The sequence below is a fragment of the Pyrus communis genome, chromosome 2 (genome assembly GCF_963583255.1).
Source record: "Pyrus communis chromosome 2, drPyrComm1.1, whole genome shotgun sequence".
Taxonomy (NCBI): Eukaryota; Viridiplantae; Streptophyta; class Magnoliopsida; order Rosales; family Rosaceae; genus Pyrus; species Pyrus communis.
In genome coordinates, this window is record NC_084804.1 from 33,414,257 (window position 1) to 33,431,153 (window position 16,897).

Below are 16,897 nucleotides of genomic sequence, written 5' to 3' on the forward strand. Positions count from 1 at the left end.
AATTAGCCATTTCCCCCCTGAACTTTACTTTTAGCCGTTACCGTCTTGAACTTTTATAAATAGCCAATTTTTTCCTTGGCGTTATATTTTAAAAAATTCCATTTTTTTAGCTCTTATACAATTGACATGTGTTGTTCCCGTGATCAAGATTGATGGAAAATTGAATGAAAATTTTTAAAATCTAATGCTAGGAAGGAATTGGCTATTTATAAAAGTTTAAGGGGTAATCGGTTAAAATTAAAGGAAAACTAACGAAACGTAAAAAAGAAAAACTTTAGTTTTAATGAAAAATGACAGATATAGGTATAGTGAATAGTACCAAGGAAAGGTTAAAATGTGGTTTTTCGTTAAAAGTGAACAATATCGGGAGTGTTTCGTTAAAACTCCTTAAAATTAAAGCTCAAGAGAAAATTGGCTAATTATAAAAGTTCAAAAGGATAATCGGCTAAAATTAAAGTTCATAAGGAAAATTGGCAGTTCCATATACATTCGGAGGGCAAATCAACAAATATGCCTTTTTTTCTTTATGAATAATAGATCGCTTGTGACTAGGGGTGCAACTTGGGCAAGTTAGAAGGTCAACTTAATCTTAACTCAACTTTTACAATTCGGGCTCGGGTTCGGGTTAGGTTTCATTGGGTTCATTTGGGCTCGGATTTAATTGGGTTAGGGTTTACTTGGGTTGAGTTCGGGTTGCCTAGCGTTTTCAAGTTTAATCTTGTAACAACTTAGTTTCCAAGAATTCCTACAAAAATTAAGCTAAGTAGCATCCAAGCTAGCTAACTTTAATTTCATAAATCCATCTATTATAAAGCTTTACGATTTAGAAACTACAAATATGGGCTGACTAATCATAGCACCTTATTCCCTAAAAACTTACGTAATTATAAAGGGTAATTTATTAAAAAAATATTAGAAAGCGCGTTGATTTTTGGACTTGGCTCACTTGGATATAGTATGAGCATTGATTGATATGGGTTATAATCTGGTTAGATTGGGATTGGTTAGTCGGGTTGGGGATGGATGAGCAAATGATCAACCCAACTCAACCCAATCAATGAACGGGCTAAAATTGGGTTGGGTTCGGGTGGTTTATAACTAAGAAAACCGCACTTGTTCAGGTTTAAAGTCGGGTTGGACATGGACAAATTCGGATTGGTCCAACCCACGTTTCACCCCTACTTGCGACTGATCAATGCCTAAAAGGGTTATTGAATTTTTTTTTTTTTTTCCTTCTATTAAAATAAATGGTTGTGTCAGTGTTTGTGCTGCTGATCCTACCAATGGATTCACCCTTGTGCCATGGACGGAAGACAACTTTGTCTTACAAACACCATATAACGAACCCCTCGATGACCGTTACAGGTACAAGGATGGGGTTCGAGGTTTTTGGATATACAATCATGACAAGCCTTTCAAAACTGACAACCGAGCTCAGAGCTGCGCATATCGGTATATATATCTCTCTCCCTCTTCCTACCATTTTTTCACAATGCTATGTCACTAATATTCTAACTAGTTGCCGAACTTGGGGGTTTTGTTGCAGGGGCATGACCATTCTTCTGGAATTTGGCAATTTGAAGAACATATATGTGCCAAGTGATACTTCTGGGGTTACAATTGTGCAGATCCACGGTGCAGCTGAGGGAGCTACATCTCTACAGCTAAGGATGTATGACGGAGATATCAAATACTACAAATACAACCTCGTAGCTACTGATCTCTACGACAAGTGTTTTCAAGTAAACATAATCCACAACGTTGACAAAGGAAAGATAATAGTTTTCATTGATGGTGTCAAGACGTTTGAGGTGAAAGGCCAAGGACCAGGGGACCTGTATTTCCCTTGTGGAGTGTATGCCACACCAGAGAATTCGAGTAACTACATGGAATCAAGGTGGAAAGAGATCAACTTTACAAAAAATGACGGAAATTAGTAGAATATTTGTATTAAGTAGCTAAGTGTGTCGTTACAGTCTATCTACCGGTCTATATATGGAGTACAACGCTACGGTTTTACTTGAGAACTCGTATAACTCTTGCGCCCCCTTCTACTTCAGTTATAGTAAGACTGTACCAGTGCAAATCATACAGGATTCAGTAGCACTTTCATAATCCATACAATCATTAAATCCTATTACTCAACCTGCATATGCAAGATGGACAAAATGCTGAAATTCTCTGGCAACCAAAGTTGCTAACTATCTCAAGGTTCGATAAAATTGTTTGACTCCTACAAGCAGTTTCAAGAATGTCTCACTATTACAGTGCTCCAATTATTTATACAATCTGAGCAGAGTTCAAAGACAAGCAAACATCAGTTTGCATTTCTCTGTACCTTCAAACACATTGTTCAATTTCTTACAGGATTCAAAACCCGTAAATATGTTGTATTATTATTCTTTCTGTGATGAATATATAAAAAGTCAAGAAATAGAATTGGGAAAGATCTCAAGAACCGCACAGAAGTACATACATAGATATATACCACTAGTACAAAAACATGTTTGCGCGACGAAAACTTGCGCGACGCAGCTAAATGCGTCGCGCAAAGTATGTTTGCGTGATGTTAAACACAAAACGTCGCGCAAATGGCCTTTGCGCGACTGCACTTTGCGCGACGAAGATTGGCGTTGCGCAATACTGTTTTGTGCGACGTAAGTACCCTTACGTGGAGCAAAACGGTATTGCGCGACGCCAATCTTTGTCGCGCAAAGTGCAGTCGCGCAAAGGCCATTTGCGCGACGTTTTGTGCGTCCTGCAAGATTTTGGCGCTAAAGGAAGTAAGTTTTACCGCTTTTCTGTTGACTTTGCGTGACGTAGGGCTACGTGAGTCGCGCAAAACAGCTTTGCGCGACGCACGTGCACTTACGTCGCGCAAAACATCTTTGTGTGACGTATGTGGCGTCACGCAAAAGCGCAAAGCTGTTTTGCGTGACGCCACATACGTCACGCAAAGTCAACGACTTTTTTTTCCTTTACTTAATCAGTTTGGGTGGTAGAAAACTGCAAACTAGTTGCAGCAGCTACCTCCCTCCCCCATCTCTGTTCTAAACGTTCTCCAATTCTCTCCGTTCCTTAATCTATTTGTATCCGGTAAGCAATTTGATTTTGTATATGCAACTTTGAATTGAGAATTCAAACTAAAACTACTAAACTTGTTTTGTACAGGATTTTTGTATACAATTATCATTGAAGAACGAATTTGAAGGTATTTTTTTCATATTGCATATGGGATTTTTGTATATGTACCTTTGCTTACTTGCTATGCCCTTTTTTGGTAATGGTGGAGTTTTGTGAGATTGAATTTTGAAGTAATCTTTATTAATTTTACCTATTAAAAGGAGTGAGATTGTAGATATATTGTTGAAGACTTGTTTGGACTTCATTTGAATACTTTATCGAGGTTAACTTATATATTTACATAGAAGAAATTGTAAGAAATGTTGGTTTCCCCTTGAAATTTCCTTAATTTGTGCTATACGGTTGAATTGAGGGTAAATGCAATGTGTTGCAACTAAGAATTATATAGAAAACCTACAAAAGCCATGATCTTCAAAGCTAATCTTATCATCACTATTAAATTCTCAATGCTAAGACAATAGGTTTTAGTTCAATAATGAGCGGGTTGATTTTTGTGAGCATATGCCATACTTATGTAGATAAACAATGGCTATGATTCTCTTATTAAATCCTTGTAGAAACTCAATATCATCTTCCAATTTTAATACAAGTAAGTAATTTAGGATTCATTTTTAGTCTCAATCCTTTGTAAACTTGAAGACAACCAAAACATCTTTCAATAAGATTTTTTAAAACCAATATGTAGCCAAAATACGCTTACACTTGTGTTCATATTCTAACAGTACATTTATCTCACCACCAAAATTACTCGAGTGTAACTAACTAGAATATGTATATTCGATGATATAATTAGTATAAACAAATAAAAACTAAGGCCATCAACATTATAGTTTACAAGGATTAATATTTTGTATCTATTTTATTTAGTTTCACTAATTATTGTGATTTAATTTATTTGTATGCACATATTTTTGTACATCAATTACAAAATTGTTTTGTGTTGTACGAAGTTAATACAACTTAACTTCGTACACTTTTTTTTTCAAGAAAAGCTTAGTTTCCCGTTTGAGAGTTAGTTGGATTTTGTGCATGGATGCAAAAGCATGCTTGTGGTCCAATTAATTATTGAATTGTCCCATTTTTTGGACAGTTTGGGAATGCATAGTTATGTGTTGTAGTTTGCGGTTCATAGATTAGGTTTCGATAGTGGAAATTTCGGTAACATTTCCTAATGTTCTTCGAGTACACAGTGGATATTATGTATCTACTGCGTACACTTGAAGAATTGTAAGGAGATGCTGTCGAAATTTGCCCATGTCGAAATTTAATCCATTGGAATCGTAAATTATGGCACATAACTGTGTATTTTTGAATGGGATAGGCCCTTACCGGAGGAATAAGGTGAGAAGACAATAGTTGAAGTTGTTGTACTTTTATTGGGATTGCAGGCAAAATGGACAAACAGTGGATACAGAATCATAATAGATGTGCTATCAAGTACTTGGATGGAATAAATGATTTCATTGAATTCGCAACTAGACACAACCGAGGTTCAACTCATATTCGATGTCCCTGTAGGAAGTGTAACAACTCAATGAGGGAAACATTCGAAAATCTTCGATTTCATTTAGTAAGAAATGGGATGATGGAGACCTATACTACTTCGTATCATCATGGAGAACGATTAGACCAAGCTTCGTCTTCATACATGACACGAGTGGAGACTGTTGAATGTAATGTGGATCCTAATGAACAAGTTATGGATATTCTAAATGATGTTTATCCATATGCTACAACCAACACCAATCAGGAAGGGGGAGATGACGGTCGTCCAACCATGGATAGTGAGGCATTCAAAAACTATGAAAAACTATTGAAAAATGCCAAGCAAGAATTATATCCGGGGTGTGAAAACTTTTCGATGCTCACAGCAATTGTGGAGTTGATGCATGGCAAGATCAAGTTTCGTTTGTCAAACAAGTGTTTCGATTACTTTTTAGGAGTTATCAAGAGGATGCTTCCAAAGGACAATTGTTTACCTGAAGATCATAAAAGTGCCCAAAAAGTGTTGAAGGGTCTTGGATTGGGGTATGAAAAAATTCATGCATGTGTAAATAATTGTATATTGTTCTATAAGGAGAACACACAGTTGGATAAATGCCCTGTATGCAATGAGCCAAGGTTTAAAATGACATCACAAAATAGAAAGACCAAGATTCCACAAAAAGTAATGCGTTATCTTCCATTGAAGCCAAGGTTGCAACGATTGTACATGTCGATGCACACCGCTACCGATATGAGATGGCATAAAGAAGGACGAGTAAATGACGATGTTATGAGGCATCCTGCAGATGGAGAAGCATGGAAAGAATTCGATCGAATGTACCCTGATTTTGCAGCTGACTCGCGAAACGTCAGATTGAGACTTGCCACCGACGGATTTAATCCGTTTGGGGTTCTAAACCAAATCCACAGCACTTGGCCGGTCGTCGTGTTTCCTTATAATCTGCCGCCTTGGAAGTGCATGAAAAAAGAATACATGATGTTGACTCTATTAATTACTGAAGATCCAGGAAAGTCCATTGATGTTTATTTGCGGCCGTTGGTAGATGAGCTAAAAGATTTATGGGAAAACGGTGTTCGTACATATAATAAGTATACTGGGCAAATTTTCACCATGAGAGCAGCAGTGATGTGGACATTAAATGATTTTCCCGCATATGCAATGGTTTCTGGCTGGATGACTAAGGGTTATTTGGCATGTCCAATATGCAAGGAGAACGTAACATCATCTTGGCATGCGAGAAAAGTTTGTTATCTTGGTCATCATAGATGGCTCCCTTGGGACAACGAGTGGCGTCAAAATGATAAAGCCTTCCACGACACAAAAGAGACTCGACCAAGACCAAGAGAATGGTCTGTTGATGAGATTTTGGATCAATTAAACCGTTTGGAATTTGGTCATTTTGGCAAAGGGGTCAGTAAGCCCAGACCAACTACACATCTGAACTGGACACACAAGAGTATGTTATTTGAGCTCCCATACTGGTCAAAGTTAAAATTAAGACACAACCTCGATGTTATGCATATTGAGAAAAATGTGTTTGATACTTTGGTCGGGATAATTCTAGACATTGAAGGAAAAACGAAAGACATGGTCGAAGCTCGCCTTGATTTGGAACGAATGGGCATTAGGCCATCCTTGTGGATGAAGAAAGTTGGTGGTACATTGAAGAAAGACCGTCCTTTTTTTACAGTTAATCCGAATGGGAAGAAAGAGTTTTTCAACTTTATTTCTTCTGTAAAGTTTCCAGATGGGTATGCTTCCAATATCTCGCGTTGCGTGAACGTGAGAGGGTGTAAATTTTCAAACATGAAGAGTCATGATTGTCATGTGATACTCCAACGCCTTCTACCGGTTGGTATTCGACACTTATTGCCCCTTGATGTGGTGAAACCAATCGTGTTGTTGTCTAGATTTTTTTCACAATTGACTGCAAGGTGTTTGCGGAAGTCGGATGTTAAACAATTGCAGGACGACATTGTGAACGTCTTATGCAAGTTCGAACAGATATTTCCTCCAGCTTTCTTTACAAGTATGATTCACGTGATGATTCATTTGCCAGATGAGGCATTGCTTGCTGGACCAGTCAATTGCCGATGGATGTATCCAATAGAAAGGTACTTAATTAAGCGTATATATATATATATAACATATTAATGATCAACGAACGCTTTGAATAATTTGTAGCATACCTTTTATTTGTGTAGATATCTTGGTGAGTTGAAAAAGTGTGTCCGAAATAGGGCAAAGCCCGAATGATCACTTGTGGAGGCATGGGTCGCATATGAGTCACTTACTTTTTGTGCAATGTATCTTCAAGATGTTGAGACAGCTTTCAATCGTCCTCAACGCAATAATGACGGTGGTGTCAGAAAAGAGAAACTATATGTTTTTGCCCAAATTGCGCGACCATTCGGCGAGCCTGTAAAAGGCGAATCGTTTACCAAAAAAGACATGGAGGTAGCGCATTGGTTCATACTCAACAATTGTGATGAGGTTTTGCCATACCTTGAAGAGCATGAACGGTTGATGAAGCGGGAACATCCTTCACATTTATATGCCAAGAAGCACCGTGAATTGTTTCCTTCGTGGTTTCACGAACATGTAAGTTGTATGTGTTTTGAATTCAGCATATTTTCCAACTTGTTCATGCCCGTCTTCAAAGTTGGTTACACTAACAAGTTAACTTTTTGTATATGTTATATTAGATGAACAAATTGAAGGAATTGAATTCACCCTCTTACAAGAAGAATTATATAACTTGGCAAGAGGACCGCTTCACGTTGAATTGTTCTCAGGTTGTCATGTCAACGGGATCAAGTTCTTGGGGGCAACACGTGATGACAAGTCGTATACTCAAAATAGTGGTGTCCACGTCCCGGGTGCGGGCGACAGTGAAGACATTGATTTTTATGGTAAATTAACTAGTGTAGTACAATTACTTTACAAAGACAGGTGTCAAGTGATACTGTTTAAGTGTCTTTGGTTTGATACAAACCCACATAACCGAACGAGTATTAAGCGAGACCATGGTTTACTATCAGTAAACACTACCAAACGTTGGTACGATGAAGACCCATACATTTTGGCAACTATGGCGAAACAAATATTCTTTCTAGACGACCCTAAAGCCGGCAATGGTTGGAAAGTTGTTCAGAAGATTGATCGAAGAGGGCTATATGATATTCCGGAACTAAATCAAGATGACAACGACGACAACATCGTTGACCAACAGTTATCATCTTTGATAAAAATTGGTGAAGAAACACTCCGAGATACTAATGTTGTCCAAGAACCGTTTGAAGTAGCTGGAGTTCCCGAATTCGAAATACCAATAGAGTCAATTTCAATTGACCTTGGTGATCTGCCACGATACAATGCACCGGAAGAGGCAAATGAAGATGAGGATGAATGGAAATCCGAAAATGATAGTAGTGAGGATAACGAGAGTTATTATTGTAGTTCAGATGAGGATTAATATAAACTTGTAAAGGAAAAACCAGGAGATTGAGGAGAGGCAAAGTCAAACTAAAAAAAGGCACGGGAAGAATCTGATCGTGATCGTTTGAAGGTATTCTCCATTTTTACTTCGATTTGTTTCATGCAGTTTTGATAGGCAACTTATCTAAAAGTTAAGCTATATAAATAAAATACAATGCTAGTATTCATGCTTATTCGGTTTTGAAGCTGCATTTTGTTTTAGCATGTAATCATTTGCTTTTATTATGAATTGACCTGTTCATTTTGGATTCACTTCATTTGGATCAGGTGTATATGTCCACATAGGCTAAATTATTCAGAGTTCTATGTATTTACTTATGTTTGTTCACAAATGGTTACTTTTAAAGATATTTGTCCTGGAAACTAATTGGCATTCGGTTACTTACAGGTTAAAAAGGCCTTAAAGGGGGTGAAGGTAGCACTTTCTCATCCTGAGGATAGGTCTTATACAATCACAAGGGTCTCGGTGGAACCCCTGGCAAGCTGATGTAAGTCTTATAATCTTTACGTTACGTTTATGCTTATATCTTGTTTATATGTATATACGTTGTTATGGCACTTGATTCGCTTGAAATGTAGAACAGGAATTTTCACGCTCATTATCTACTTTCGTTTAACTATTTTGATTGAATTTGCAATATCATACATCATAAAGAGTAAAAATGAAAACAAAATGAAATTGGGTTATGACGGTGTTCCATGGCAACATAATGTTCATAACTTATCATCCATGTTTGCGTTTTAGGTTCACTCTAGAAGATCAAAGTAGAAATTCAGTTGTATAGTATTATCGTGAAAGGTACAATATTGTGTTGAGGGATGTGGCAATGCATGCGCTTCAATGTGGGAGCGATTCAAAATCCAACCATAGTGCAATTGAACTGGGCATATTCAATGTTTTTCGTCATTGGCACTTTTCTTCTGTCTTCCTTTTGTGTCACATCAGTTGATTCGTTCTGATCTAGCTTTTGTGCTTCTTGGAACTGAAGGCATTCAAGTTAGGATTAACGATGATGATTTTCAATCATATATGCTGATATTGAAGGGCCAGGCATGTTTATTTTTTGGCATAAGCTGTAATTTAGTCTTTCGCTCCTATCGTTTGAATATTTTTGAGATATTTACTGACCTACGATCTTGGCCTTGTAGCTGGCACTCCTTATGAGAATGGTGTTTTCCGCATGAAGTTGTTATTGTCCAGGGACTTTCCACACTCCTCCTAAAGGTTTGTTTGTTATGATCATAAATGATGTAATTGATAACACTATCATTTAAGTGGACATGTTATATTTCTGTTCCCTCGTTCTGTTTGGAATGCGTGATCGTAGACAACTGAAGATGTTTTTGTTGATGAAAGGCCTATATATGGTAGAACTCTTTTAGTCCCTATTTGGATTATAATTTATGGAAAATAATTGTTGTAGGCTACTTCCTGACGAAGATTTTCCATCCAAACAACGGTGAGATTTGTGTCAACACCTTGAAAAAGGATTGGAATCCAAGTCTTGGATTACGACATGTTCTGATTGTAGGTTCCCTTGATGGTTCAGTTATATTCTTTCATTTCTGCTTATTCATCTGAGAATTTTATGTTCTCTTACAAACTCAAGTTGTCTTGGCTTCGTGCTTTGTGATAACAGGTAGTTAGATGTCTATTTATTGAACCATTTCCATAATCAGCGTTGAATGAACAGGCAGGCAATACTTTTTTATCGTTCAAAATTTATTAACACCAAGAGGCCCAGACCTATTTACTAGTATCTAGGTTGTTTTTTTATGTGACTTGCTTGGCATGTGAATCAAACATGAAAATCATGTTCAAACACGTGTTAGCAGTGTCCTTGTGTCTTAATGGTTTTTCTGGGGCTGCCCAATGCCCAATGTGTTTGTCCACAAACTGTAGGTGCTTGGTTGTTCCCTTAAGACACAGGAACCCAATTATAGTATGACAAATATAGTTCAACATACAACAATTTTTCTCTGCTTTTTGAACAGCTCTTGAAACAACTGATGTTATTTCTACAAGACATGTTGCTTAATGAAGTTTCTTGGAGTCTTGGATTAAGAGTAATTATGTTTTTTTTTTTTTTTGGTCCCCGTTGAAAAGATAAATTCATATGTCATTGCGATATCTCTGCAGTTCTTTTCATTTTGGATGTACCTCTACTTTTAAGCTGTTGGATTTGAATTTACTATCATGTTTAAGTAATGGATGTTAGAATTAGAGGTGCATGCTCTTGTTTGCTGCTTTGCTCCTACAATCCCATGCACATTTTTCATCTTGCTAGGGTGAATTAGTGCAGGCCGTAAGATGTCCTGGATTTATGATGATTAATGGGTTTGTTACTCGGTGCAGTGAGTATATTATTGATTTGATGGGTGCACCTGGAACACTAATTCCTGCTGAGGTGCCTACTAGTCAGCTCCCGAATTCTTTCTTTGCCATAAGGAGCTTTCAAGATGCCACCGAAATGCCCAAAGATGTGTGTTTGGCTCAAGCTGAGGGCAGTGGAATGTTAGCAGTTCCTTCTGATCTTGACATAGTTTCTAGAGCTGGCAGCTCACGGTCAGAAGAAGCATCATATGCAGGCATTCAAACAAAAGATGATAGAAGAATCGTTGTTGACGAAAACCAAATGGAAAGTTCTAGCAGTGATATGGGGACTCCCCTTAGATCACTTCGTAAATCATTTGAAAGTTCATCGGGTACAACTGAAAAAGCCACATCTGCACAGAAAAGGAAAGTGAAAAATGTATCAAAGTATGTCATCAGTGCAGCAAAGAACCCAGAGTTTGCACAAAAACTACATGCTGTCTTGTTGGAAAGTGGTGCATCACCTCCTGCAGATTTATTTTCGGATATGAATCCTCAATATCTGCATGAAGACAAGTTGCTTGGTCAAATGAATGCAGATGGGAAACTTGTAAATGATGGGATTCATAATTATTTGGTCCAATTATTATCAGGCAATGAGCTGTCCACTCAAACTGCTGCTGAAGTGAGCTATGCCAATTTTGATAACTTGCTGAAACAATCTTCCTTGGATTTAGCTGAGCAACGAAATGAATCAGAGACAAACAAGTTTTCTCTTCTCTTAGATACTGTTGAGGAGGGATTTGTAATCATGTCTGGTGGAACTAGTGAAACAACCCAGATTTGTAATCCTGTTCTTGATAATCCCCCAATGAACTCCGAAGCTTTGAACGAGTATAAAGAATCAATGAGTAAGCCAATGGACAGATGCAATAGTGGCCTGTGTACTAGTTGTGATAGTCACTATGAGAGGTATCCCGCACTAGGGGAAGTTGCAGAGTGGGAAATTCTATGAGAGGATCTTCAGATTGGTGAACGCATTGGCATTGGTAAGCACAGGTTCAGAATTTTGTTGCACTAAATTAGTGTAATAACAATACTGCAAAGTTTGCATATGGTCTTACGACTTTAAAAGTTGGAACTTTTAATTTTCAGGGCTAGTGTGCTGGTTACGGTGATTGAAACTCTACGTGAGTTTGTCATCATTTACGAAGGATTCAGTTCTTTTCCCGAAATTTTTTTGCCAATTTCAGTCTTGTTGCTTGAAGTGGCAGAACAGGAGAATATGCCACAAGTATTAACAGACAGACTGAAAGATGTTGCTGAACTGATTAAGACAAAAGCAGATAAACATCACATTCTGCGGCAACCACTTCAGATGCGGAAGCAAAAGCCAGTGGCTATCAAAATGCTCAATCCGAAATTTGAGGAGAAGTAATTTATCTTTACCTCCCGTACCCAATTGTCATAATGTTATTATGTTGGGTAGTGCTTGAACGTATTGCTGGAGTCACCGCTGAATGATATTTTGTTATGCAGCTTTGTTAAGGGCAGAGACTATGATCCAGATCGGGAACGAGCTGAGAGAAGAAAGATGAAGAAAATTTTGAAGCAAGAAGCTAAAGGGGCTATTCGTGAACTGAGTAAGGATAATTTTTTCCTGTACGAGGTGAAGGCGAGGGATAAGACGCTGATGGAAGAAGAAAAAGCTGAGAAATATGGAAAGGTACGACTTTTCCTACAACAACAAGAACACGCTATGAAGTCTGGGCAATTAGGCAAAGGCAAAGGCAAGAAGAGAAGGCGATGAGTTTGGTTGTTTTGGTTGCGTAGTACCTTCTCATGACTTTTGCCTTCAAGGTCAAGGTAATATTTTGGCAATATTAGCAGCATTTCTGATTTTTTTTTTTCCCGTTACGTTTTTTAGGTAATAGATTACTAATGTTGGTGCTTCGGGAATTCACTCGCTCGCTCACTGATTGCAGGTATGGCAGCCTTGCATCGCGGACATTAAGGGAGACAGATGAAGGCGGTTTCTATGGTGCAAATTTTGTGCAACGTTTAGGTTATTATAAATGTATTCATAGTAAAAATTTTGTATCCAATTTTGGTCGGAACTATATCGGTTGCCCGATGTTTAGAAATTCATCCAGAATTTTGGATCTTGACAATGTTTTCGCCATGCTTTCATGCAACCTCATTCAATATTCCTTCAACACCTTATTTACACTTTAAAACCTACATCTATGGATGGTTTATCTCGTTCGCACCTTTAAGAATAATATTTTGCAACGTTTACTTATTTGAAACAAGAGAAATTTAGAATTTGGGAATGAAAATGAAAATGAAAAGAACAAATGAATATGCAAACAACGAGCCTTCGAATTGGTTAAAATTCCTGATCCACGTGTTAGTAACTAACAAGCTAAATTTTTTCAATTCCATGTGTTAGTAAACAAATAGATTGGCAAGTCGAGAATTGTATTTTTGAACTTTAATCTTTTAAGACGATTAAAATTTAATAAAAATCTGGTGTCAGATTGTATATTGATTTTAGTCTCTTAATGTGTACTGAATTCAAACTCATATTATATTTTTGTTTTATAGATATCTTATTTAATGTCATTGCATTAAATTTTAAATTTATTATTATACACATTTTAATTCATTAATTTTTTTTAACTTCCTCTAATTAGTGTACCTAAACGTCCATATCATAATATATTTCACTAAATTAGTGTATTGAAATATCCATATCTAAATATATTGTAGTGAACTAGTGTACTGAAATATATTGGTAAACGTCCATATCATAATATATTTCACTAAATTAGTGTACTGAAATATCCGTACCTAAACGTCCATCAAAATGGTAGATTTACTAACAATTAGAGTTTATTAATACTTTCATTAAGTATAACATAAGATTTTGTGGTATCCACTTGTGTAAATACTTTAAATTGACGATCGAATTAGTTCATTGTATTCATATAGGGTCAAGGAGTGTAGCTGTAAAAAATCATCAAAATCGGAGTTAAAACTACCGTTAAATCGTTATTTTTCATTTATAACCGTCGAAAAGTTTTGTCGCGTTACTTGATCTCTAAATGTTTTTTTTTCCCTATTTTTGGCGTATGCGATCTTGAAGTATATACAAACAAGTTTGACGGTTGGATCGTTGAAACTAGTTTCGTACAATGTGTTTCCCATCAAAATGGTAGATTTACTAACACTTAGAGTTTATTAATACTTTCATTAAGTATAACATAAGATTTTGTGGTATCCACTTGTGTAAATACTTTAAATTGATGATCGAATTAGTTCATTGTATTCATATAGGGTCAAGGAGTGTAGCTGTAAAAAATCATCAAAATCGGAGTTAAAACTACCGTTAAATCGTTATTTTTCATTTATAACCGTCGAAAAGTTTTGTCGCGTTACTTGATCTCTAAATGTTTTTTTCCCCTATTTTTGGCGTATGTGATCTCGAAGCATATACAAACAAGTTTGACGGTTGGATCGTTGAAACTAGTTTCGTACAATGTGTTTCCCATCAAGTGCAATGGTATATGTATTTACTAAGTAGATTTTAATTTATTTATTTTGAACTTATAACACTTAAGAAATTGAATGATATATATGTAAAAAAAATTATTATGGGTTTTTTTTAGAATAATATATTATTGTGGGGTTTATGTGAAATAAAAATTGAACTTGAAAGGAGTAAAGTCACATTTTTGGTAATTTTTTTAATACTTTAAAAAAAAATAAAAAAACCTTGCGCGACGCTTTAATCATCGCGCAAAACCACTTTGCGTGACGTCGAATTGTATACCTACGTCACGCGAATTGATAATTTTGGCGGTCCATAGCGAAAAATAGGCGTTTTTTTTCAATTTTTCCAAGTTTTGCAACCATATATCCTATCCTCTTTTCCTCTCGGTTTTTCTTTCCGTAGACCTCTTTTCCTCAAATTGCAGACCTCTTTTCCTCTTCCTCTTGCTTAAATTGCAGAATTTCCTCTCGCTCAAATTGCAAATCAAATTGCAAGAAAAGACTTTCCTCTTTTCCTCTCGCTCAAGTCCTGCGTCTCCTCTATCTCTTCCTTCTTGCTCATCTCTCCTCTTCGCAACCTTGATCCCCAAATCTTTAACCAAGACTTGTCTTCCCTCTCTCTTTCCCATAGACTTCTCTCTTCCTTCTCGTTCTAAACGACGGGTAGCCACACGAATCTCGAAGCCGACGGGAATCAAGTCTCAAAATCAAGGTAAGGGTTTGTGATTTGCGATGGGTTTTTGTTATTTAGGGATTAGGGTGAAATTGCAGTTCATTGTAGGGTTTCATTACGATTAGGGTTTGTGATTTTGCTGCACGCGCACTCGATTGTTGATGGGTTAGGATTGAATTTGTATGTTGGGTCGATTGTTGTTGACTTTTACTTCAAGCTTTCCCGGGTTGAGTTAGCACAGAAGGTGTTTGATAGATTGCCCAAGAAGGACACTGTTTTGTGGAATACGATGATATCTGGGTTGGTGAGGAATTGTTATTACGCTGATTCGATACGGGTTTTTGGAGATATAGTTGTGGGTGGGATAGGTTTTGATTCGACGACGTTAGCAGCCGTGCTTCCTGCAGTGGCAGAGTTGCAGGAGTTGAAAGCAGGGATGGGTGAAATTGCAGTTCATTGTAGGGATTAGGGATTAGGGTGAAATTGCAGTTCATTGTTATTTAGGGATTAGGGTGAGCTTGTCTTCCAAAATTTCTTTACATTAAGCAGGGTTTCACTTGAATGGAGATTTTAAGGAAAGGATATATATTGATCCTTCTGAGAGTTAAATTTGTAATGCTTCTTAAATGTGGGTTGTCAGCCTATCAGGCATAGTTTATAGACATTTTACTGCATCGAGATTCTACTTCCGAAATGCATATGAACCACTGGCCCAGAGTTGTTTCGTTTTGTGATTGAAAAACAAATTTATTTAAGGGGGGAATGACTTGTCCCCATTTACCACCACCCGCACACCCCTGTTCAGTCCCCTGCCCTATTGAATTGAATTTGTGCTCAAATGTTTATTGTTATTTGAATCGAATTATGAATCAAATTTTTTAGTAATGATTATTGTTATTTGAATCATTGTTGTTATTTGACATCATAGGAAAAAAAGAAGATTTAAAAGTGGAAATTTGGTGTTTTTAATTTGTTTTTCCTGTGCTTTCTGGATGAATAAACACGGGCTTCATGTCTTTTTCATACATAAACAATTTATCTGTAATGAATTTCTACAGGACCAGAATGTGAACTAATTGGGATTATTGGTCAATCTACATTCTACAGAGACTGGTGAAGTTTACATTTGGGGTTGGAAAGAGTGTGTTCCCTCTAGGAATTTTATCGGTGACCTGGGTATGGTGGAACATCTCCAAAAGGATACTACAGGGAATCAAAGTTCATTACCAGCTGAACAAGGTATTTCTGTAACCTGGGTATATTTGGAAAAACATGCACGGAGGCCTTTTCGATTGTACTAGATCAATGTGATTAAGACCTTATTGTCTTATACAACCATTGTATAGCCATTTAGCACAATTTCAATTATTTTGAATCATAATTTGTGATTGTATAGCCATTGAGCATTTGGGTTTAAGATGATTTGAGAAAACCAATTGCATTTAGAAGCGAACTTGTCATTAGTCGGAAAAAATTGAGTTATTGTGATGTGTGAAGTAGAATTGACTAACTTTAGATAATTGACATTTTAATTTCTAAGTTGTGATATGTGAAGTAGAATTGACTAACTTTAGATAATTGGCATTTTAATTTCTAAGTTGACTAAGTTGTGATATGTGATATGTGATGTGTGATATGTGAAGTTTTTAGAATTGACTAACTTTAGATAATTGACTAACTTTAGAATTGACTAAGTTGTGATGTGTGATATGTGAAGTAGAATTGACTAACTTTAGATAATTGGCATTTTAATTTCTAAGTTGTAGCAGTGTAGTGTGTGTTTCAGTTTCGGCATGTGAAACTTTTCGTTCCATTGTTATGACATTGGTTTAATTAGACCTTTGCACAATTTCTTTTTGTTACGTATTTCTCATCAAGAACTTGGTGGTTGAACCTTGAAATCCTATATTCCATTAAGCAAATATTATAAAAGCTGAAAAGGTATTCTTTCAGCATTTTGTGTGGCATGTTTTTAAGCCTTTTACCTTCTTTATAGCAAGAAAAGATTTATGCTTTCGCCTTTTGTTTTCTATTCTTTTGTTAAATTTCTTACTGATAAGTTTGTCTTTCAAATGATGTTGAGTTGAATGCTTTCTTCAAAAAGTGTATAGATGTCGCAGTTGATCACTCGTCGTAGGAGTGTGACCAATGCGTCTCCCGCATTATCAGCATTTACTGCTCCATCCGTGAGTGCTCCATTGATTGG

The 16,897-nt window shown here is 36.7% G+C and overlaps 1 protein-coding gene and 2 pseudogenes across 1 annotated transcript; all 3 read left to right on the plus strand.

The window, feature by feature from the left end:
• The first annotated feature begins 290 nt into the window (after positions 1 to 290).
• On the plus strand, positions 291 to 2,447 carry LOC137725086 (citrate-binding protein-like; annotated as a pseudogene).
• A 2,345-nt stretch (positions 2,448 to 4,792) lies between these two features.
• Positions 4,793 to 6,907, plus strand: LOC137725087 (uncharacterized). Its single transcript, XM_068463689.1, has 3 exons — positions 4,793 to 6,402; positions 6,562 to 6,765; positions 6,856 to 6,907. The coding sequence occupies exons 1-3, from the start codon at positions 4,793 to 4,795 to the stop codon at positions 6,905 to 6,907; spliced, it is 1,866 nt and encodes a 621-aa protein (XP_068319790.1).
• A 3,411-nt stretch (positions 6,908 to 10,318) lies between these two features.
• On the plus strand, positions 10,319 to 11,641 carry LOC137725088 (uncharacterized; annotated as a pseudogene).
• Positions 11,642 to 16,897: the final 5,256 nt, after the last annotated feature.